Raw genomic sequence first — 7,889 nt, forward strand, 5'->3', positions numbered from 1 at the left:
AAGAAGATAATATTTGCAATAACGTTTATAAGGGGCTAGATATTATAAGAGCGATAAACTATAAGCTAAAAGACTTAATAATACCTATAAGACCGGCTGAAGTAAAAATTAGTATAAGGAAAGGCCGAAGTTCTAGTAGTAAAAAGAGGTCGTCTAGCTATACTAACGCCCTATTACCGCCTAGTAAGCGCACGTATTTAGGCTCTCCGCCTAAAGGTAGAAAGCGCCTTATAATCCTAAATTAAGTATATTAACGTGTTATTACTAGGGATTATAAAAAGCCTCTTTATAAGGTAAGCTCTCGGGCTATAATACTTACTATATTAAAGGGTGGCATTAAAGGATACAAGTCTTTATATATATAGGCTAGCATTATCTAATACAACATTTTAATAGGCAACCTTATAATAAATAAGGAAGATAATAATCCTTCTTAACTGGTATTTTTAATCGACTTCGATCTTGCGATTAAAAAGCAGTAAGAAGGGCCTTTAGAAGCGTAGGGCAAGACCAATATAAGAGTGTTTATAGTAATTAGAGTGCTCCTAGGCGAGATACACTTAGCTTAGTATGATTTTAAGTCGTTTTTTTAGGTGCTATTCTGGATCTACATTTATTATAATAGGTTAGGTAAAGACATTAGGCCAACAAAGTTTAAGTATTAGAACTATAAGAGTAATAGGAAGTTAGTAGGTTTAAAAAAGAGTATTATAGATAACGAAGGGGATTTTCTTAAGAGTATAGATAATAACTTTTTACCGTACTATTAGCTACTAATCCCTTAGGTTAATAGATTGCGGAAGGTAGTATTTCTAGGCGGTAGGAGGCAAAAGGGAAATAATAAAAAACTTCCTTCTTAAATAAAGGAGGTGCTTTAGGAAGTAAGAAAGGATTTAAAGGTGCTTATAGAGTAAATAGAATAATATTTCATTACTCTTCCACTATATAAGTAAAGTTTTGCGGAGATTTGGGCGGCTAAGGCTAGGTAGTAACCTTTAGTTAAAACGTATATAAAATAGCGTAAGGTAAGTTACCTAGGCTAAATAAACCTAGGAAAGCGGATAACCTAATCTTCCGCCAGATTATTAGGTCCCTATACCCTACTATCCTATATAGACTTTATATTTCTATAAAACATATAATCTACTTCCTAGCCTATTAGAAGCTACCCTATACCGCCTAAATAGAGGCTATAGGAGAATTAATCCCTTCCTCTAACTAATCCCCTACTTAAATAAGTCCCCTACTTAAATAAGAGATCGCCCCTAAAGGTAGCTCTGTTAAGCTTAGAGGAACTCTACTCTAAGTGACCGTAAAGGCTAGTAATAGTAAGAGAAACGAGACTAGTAACTTTTATTTAGAATATTAAAAGATAAAAATAGAAGACTAGGTACTATAAAAAGCTAAGGTTTCTAAATAAAGAACGATTATACTTCTAATAAAACCTAGAAAAATCTTAAAAAAATATAATAAAGAATTATTAAAGTCAATAAATCAGACAAAGCGATTTAAGTTACTTAAAAAGCTTTAATCGTTTAGTTATATTATAAGTAAAATAGCCAGTTTCTTTAACTTCTACAGGATCTAAAGTTGCGTATTTATGCTTTTTCCTAGCATAAGTATTTTCCACCATTTCCTCCACTAGTTCTTTAGCTATAAAACACTATTAGTATATAATGAAGAGATGTAAAGCAGTCTAAAAAGGTACTAGTTATATTACTATACTTGTTAATATTAACAAGTTTATCTTCTAAATCGTTAACTAAGTATACAGAGACTGGTATTTTACTGTAAGTTTCTTTAGATACAAGTACTTTAGTTAAGATAGTATTATCTAAATTAGTATTAGAATTTAGTAAGGCAGTAAAAAGAAAAAAGAAAAGAACTTACCATTTAGAGGATTGGCATTGGCGGTAGATATAATATTACTTAGCTTTGTAGTTAAGTTAAACGGAAAACCTCGCTCCTATACCGGTTTTAAAGGTGATAATAGATTTTATTTAATGCTGAACACTAAAACTAGAGCCTTAAATTGTAAAGCCTTCTTTAATAGTAAGGCCTTTAGTGTACTAGACTATCCCTTTTTTTCTTAATCTAAAGCCAATTCTAAGGCTTTAACCGTAACACGGTGTATTATTAACCTCCATTTAATCTCTTAAACGCGATAAACGCGCTTTTTAGGCTTCTATAAAGTAATGGACATCTTTAAAATAGATTCCATAATAATATCCAACTATCTTTTAAAAAAAGGTCTATCCTAGCTAGAAGAACTCTTCCTTAGTAAACCTACTTAGCTAGCCATAAATAAAACTACCTAATAGTTTAAGTAATACTTTCAGTTCTATTAGTTTAAAGATATAACTAACATTTATTCAACTCACTGCTTAAATCGCGACCTTCTTTTCGTTTCTGCGTGGACACACGTTCTTTTTAATTAACTATAAAATCGTTAATAATATTCCTAATATAATTAAAAACAGTTGCGACCTAAGGTCTTCTTTCTTCTCTATATATACCTTTTAGCTTCTACGTCTAACAAGGACTATTTAATAGGTAACGCACCTACAAGTTTAAACTTTCTTAGAGTGCAACTATTCGTCAATAGCACTAGGAAACCCTTTTATTTAAATATTCAAATCAATTCAAAAATGACGCTTTCTTAAGACCCAAATCAAGTAATACTTTAATTTAAGTGGGTATAGCTATAATATATAGACCTAAGTTGCGCTAATATAACCTTAATTTAAAATTGTTTTAAATTATTCTAAATTATTTCAAATTGTCGCCAAGTCTCAACCCCTATAACGGTCCAATTATCTAAAGTCTGTATATGCAGACCCGACATATTAAATAAAATAACGGTATACTTTAGCCCTCTAGCTAAACTCCTAGTAACATCTAAAGATATTAAGGATATTTAAGTTCCTGGTCTATAGCCTAGTACCTTACTTATTATACCACAATCCATTATAATAATGAAGAAGGGATCTCCGATTATATATACTTAAACTAGCCTACTATATATACTAGCTTTTGCTATAACTGGTTATAAAGCTTAAGGCAATACCTTCTTATAGACCCTAGTAAACCTTCTTCATTCTCTATATAAGAGAAACTTAAGTTCGAGAACTCTACCTAAGTTATCAATAATATCTTCTAGGTTTACAAGTCTTTATGTTTAACTATTATAAGCTATAAGTTGGAATGGAGTTAAGATTAGCTATCTTCTAAGCTAGGATAGCTTCTTAGAGTATAGACTTGACGAGGAGATAAAGGAAAGGCTGGATAAATTAGATATATATATATAGGAAATATCTTAAGATTTTAAACGAATTTGTGCTTGTTGTAAAGATAACTAGCAATATTAGACCGTTCTTAGAGTATAGAACTAAAAAAGCATTAAAGAAAAAAAAGAAAAAAAAACTTTTCTAGTGTTAAGATTTTTGTTAACCGACGCTAAACCTAAGACGAAGCAAAGCACGGCGCGAAGAAATTCTGGAGAGAATACGTTAATTAGCCTAAAGAGGTAGAAAGCTAACTAATAAGAGGGTGAGAAGATTTGACGAATAAGAGGGCGAGAAGATTCGATAAATAAGAGGGCGAGAAGATTTGATAAATAAGAGGGCGGGAAGATTTAATAAATAAGAGCGTGAAAAGGTTTAACAAATAAAAGTAAAGAAGATTTGACAAATAAAAGGGCGAGAAGATTTAATAAATAAAAGGGTGAGAAATTTTAATTAACCAAATAAGAGGGCGGGGAGATTTAACTAATAAAGGGCGAGAAGATTTAACTAATAAAGGGCGAAAAGAATTGACTAATAAGAGGGTAAGATAAGCGTATACCTAATTTTTTCTCAAGTAGTATTAAACCCTTTCGGAACTGACGTTCCTTTAGGCACTAGTAATACGCGCTATTATACGCTAGGGCCCTAGAACGGAAGGCAGAAGGATAATATTAGTAATATTTTTAAAATAGGCCTAAGTATTAGTAAGAGTGTGTCTAGTAAGAGCCTAGAATTAGTTAGGAAAAGAGGCTAAGAGTTAGCAAAGGAAGATTAAGGCTGTGCTAGTAACGCTATAGGCGAACTCCGGATATTACACTAAGCCAGCTATAGGGGGCGGTACCCTAGCACCATTATATATTCCTTTTAGTGCGGTTAGCTAATTAGTGCTTATTAGGCGCGACTTACCTTAGTAAGCTTAGACATGATTTTTTAGCTAGCGTTAGAATAACCTATGCCGTCTTCTAAATTGTAAAATTACGTCTAAGAGCCTTTAGCGAGTTTTATTAAAAGCGTAAGCTAAATTTATAAAATAGAGATTGCGGATATCTAATTTAATTATTTATATAACGCGTTATTATTACTAAAAGTTAATATAATATTTTTAAGAATTAGGGCTTCTAAATAGTATAAATTTTATAATATAGCTATTACTTAGTCCTAATATTAATTTTGTTAAAGTTAAAAAAAAAAAGCGTTGTTAAAAGCGTAAGCACGTATTATATTTTATTAAATAGTCTACTAATATAGATAAAACTATGCAGATATATAGATATTTACTACTTAAAGCTATTATAACACCTAGTAAGTGCTATAGTTAGGTCTTTCTTTAAAAATATCCTCCCTTAGCCTAGAGTACCTCCTTTTACTAGGGGGCAGAGCCTTATATAGAGTCTTAGTAAAGCCTTATACTAAGCTTAATATAGAGCTTTATACAGAGCTTTATACAGGCGTGTAAACGTATAGCTATATAGACGTATAGACGTTTATACGGGCGATTAATTGTAGACGTTTATAGGGATAATTATATAGGCGTTATACGGGCGTTTATACGGGCGATTGTAGAACCTTCCTAGTATATTAGTACTACGTATTAGTAGAGCTTTAAAGCTCTATATAGGTAAAGAAAAGAGACTATATATATATAAGGTAGGTGGCGAAACGCTATTAACGATGCTAACGATAGAGCTAATGACTACGATTTATAATTGCTACTGTCAACAACGCCACTTAGTTAGTATTTGGTAATGGGAATTAATAATAGGGCTTTGAGTAGAGCTTTAAGTAGAGCTTTAAGTAGAGCTTTGTATAGAGCTTCACGCAGAGCTTTTATAGAGCTTTAGTAGAGCTCCGTATAGAACTCCGTATAGGTCTCTCCCTAAGCTTCGTTCTATAGAGCTCTTATAAAGCTTTATAGCTCTATATAAAGGGCTAGCGGCGTAGGCGTAAGCGTTTAGCGTTAGTGTTTACTGCGCGGCTTGGCGGTGTAGAGGTAGAATTAAGGCCTCTACGGCGACAAATTCCTCTTAATATTACGCGCGTATAAGGAGCTAAAGATCTTATAACTTATAGAGTAGGCTTTTCTCTATAATTTAGTGTAATTTAGACTAAGAAAACGATTACCGTCCTAAATTAGCTTAGCGGATGGTGCGGATATTTCTATATCCGTAATCGATTTCTTAGTCTAAGCTTCTAAGGTAAGGGCGCGACGGCTACTATTACTATCGCTATTATTAGTAGGAATTCACCGTTACTAACCCTTTTCCCTATACCTAGAGCACTAAGACCCCTTAGCAACTCATTATAAATAAGTCCCAATTTTATAGTAGCTCTTTAGGTTAGTAGATTGGTATCTAGCGCTGCTAGTAGTTATAATATAGCGCTTATATAAAATGGGGGTGCTAATAGCGTTCTTAGCAAAGTATAAAATTTTTAACCTATTAGAATAACCAAAAATAAGCTAATAAGGCTAAAAATACTAAGTCTATAAAGGTAAAATTGTACTAAATTAAGAAAGGCAAAAAAGTACTAGATCTAAAAAGGCAAAAGTACTAGATCTTAAAAGGCAAAAACTATAGCCAATTAGCGTAAGGCTTGGCACGAAATTTACATATCTTTATAGTTTTTTGGTATTACGTAGAGTAGCCCCTTTTACTTCATTCCTTATTTTAGGGCACTCCTTTTAGAACTAACGTTCCTCTAGGCACAGGAACTAATACCCTATAGCTTTCGTTCTCCTATTCCTAGATCCACTAGTAATTCGCTTATACTGTTTTTAATTTTATCCTATATAGTATAAACAGCTAATAAATATAATAATCTACTATATTTTAATCCTATATTAAATTTTAATTACCTAGATTTTATATCCTATTTCCTATAATATCCCATACGGAATAATTTAATAAAAAATCTTATAGAAATTGGAATTTGTGTTCCATTTTAAAAATATATTTAAAAAAGATAATATTTTATATAGGATTTCTACTAAAATTCTCTTTTTATATCTAGCTTTTAAATACCTTTTTAGATATCCTTCTATACGGAAAAAGTGGCTATAAAAATAATACTTTTATTATTTTCTATCCCGTACGGAACTTTATTTAAAACCGTTTAAATTTATAGGCTTTTCTTTTCTTATTTTCTACGCTATCCCGTATAGATAGTATGTCTAGGAAAGTAATAAAGTTCTAGTTTCTCTATCTTATTTTTAATAAAAACCTACTTACATAACTAACTCTATCCAGTAATATTAGATTCCACGTTTTAGGATTAAGGCTATATATCTATATTACGTTAAAGCTATATAATGCAAAGTTATTGGGATATATATATATATATATTACTAGCTAATAAACAGTATAGTTAAGTAATATACTGCCTTTAACTATTAACAAGTATAAATAGAAAAAAAGAAGAAAAGAAAAGGATAGCTAAATCCTAAACGTATATCTGCCCTATATACTAAAAAGGCATGCATTCTATAGACCCCTAATACCCTAGTAAATTTAAGAGAGCTAAGCGTAGGACTATATATTGTTAAACTTGCCTCCTCCTATAAAATTACGCTAAAATTCTACGTTTACACTAATAGCGAATTCTAAATATAATAAGGACACTTGTGTCTCTTTATAGCTAGCCAATACTTAAGCCGTAAAAACAGCATTTTTAATCTAGATCGGAAAATCAATTAGCTTAGCTTTACTGTAGACGTAAAGGCTCTTACCTCTTAGCTATTAAGGTCCTTTTCTATAAAATCTACGGCTTCTTTCGTCGTGCTCGCCTTATTAAGGAAACTCCTTTAAACTGCCTCTTAAGCGTTCCGATCTAATGGACCGTACTAGAGCGCGAGGTATATTCTGCTTATAATAGCTTTATTAATTGTCTTTACCCAGTTAGTTATAAGAAACAAGATTCCTTTATAGTATTTAAGCTTGTGTAAGAATATATAAATAAGGGCATTATAATGGACATTATTAGTAGCACGCTGTTCTACGAACACGTCCGCCTTATTAAGGAGTAGAGTGGCTTTCTAGTAGGTTACTATCTTAAAGATAAGAGAAAGCTTCTCCTTAAGTATATCCGTAATCGTGCTTAATTCTTTAATAAAGATCTACTTGGTTAGAAAGAACTACAGTTATAAGGGAATAAAGATATATAACATAAAGTAGTCTTATAAGGTATTCTAACATCGCCTCTACTATTAAGGTCTTACCAACACCAAATAGCCCGCTAATTTAGTTATCTTAATAAGGTAATAGTGTGACTATTATTTTATAATAGAGGCATGGTAACATACTATAGGAGGGTAATAAGTCCGCGTCCTTTGCCCAATACAAAATTATCTAAGGTAGAGTAAGAGTTTTGAGATAAGTAGGTTTTACTAAGAGCTTAAATAACCTCTTTTTACTAAGTAGGAATCCTAAGGTTATCTAAGAAAGAAGGGTTCCACGTAATATTGCTAATATTAGCAACTGCGAACTTAACTATAATGCGTTAGTAAATGCCGCTTACGTATAAGTAAAGATAACGCACGCTAGAGCTTATCACCTAGACTAAAACCTAGCACAGTTAGGCTGCTAATTAGGAAATCTTAATCCTTTATTT

At 31.8% G+C, this 7,889-nt stretch overlaps 1 protein-coding gene across 1 annotated transcript; it reads right to left on the reverse strand.

The window, feature by feature from the left end:
- Positions 1 to 7,122: 7,122 nt before the first annotated feature.
- On the reverse strand, positions 7,123 to 7,311 carry K441DRAFT_577569 (uncharacterized protein; the record flags this gene model as incomplete). Its single annotated transcript, XM_067644247.1, has 1 exon — positions 7,123 to 7,311. A coding segment is annotated over one exon (189 nt), but the record flags the coding sequence as incomplete, so codon positions are not given.
- Between the last annotated feature and the right edge of the window lie 578 nt (positions 7,312 to 7,889).

This window comes from Cenococcum geophilum (genome assembly GCF_001692895.1).
Source record: "Cenococcum geophilum 1.58 unplaced genomic scaffold K441scaffold_44, whole genome shotgun sequence".
In the NCBI taxonomy this organism is placed as follows: Eukaryota; Fungi; Ascomycota; class Dothideomycetes; order Gloniales; family Gloniaceae; genus Cenococcum; species Cenococcum geophilum.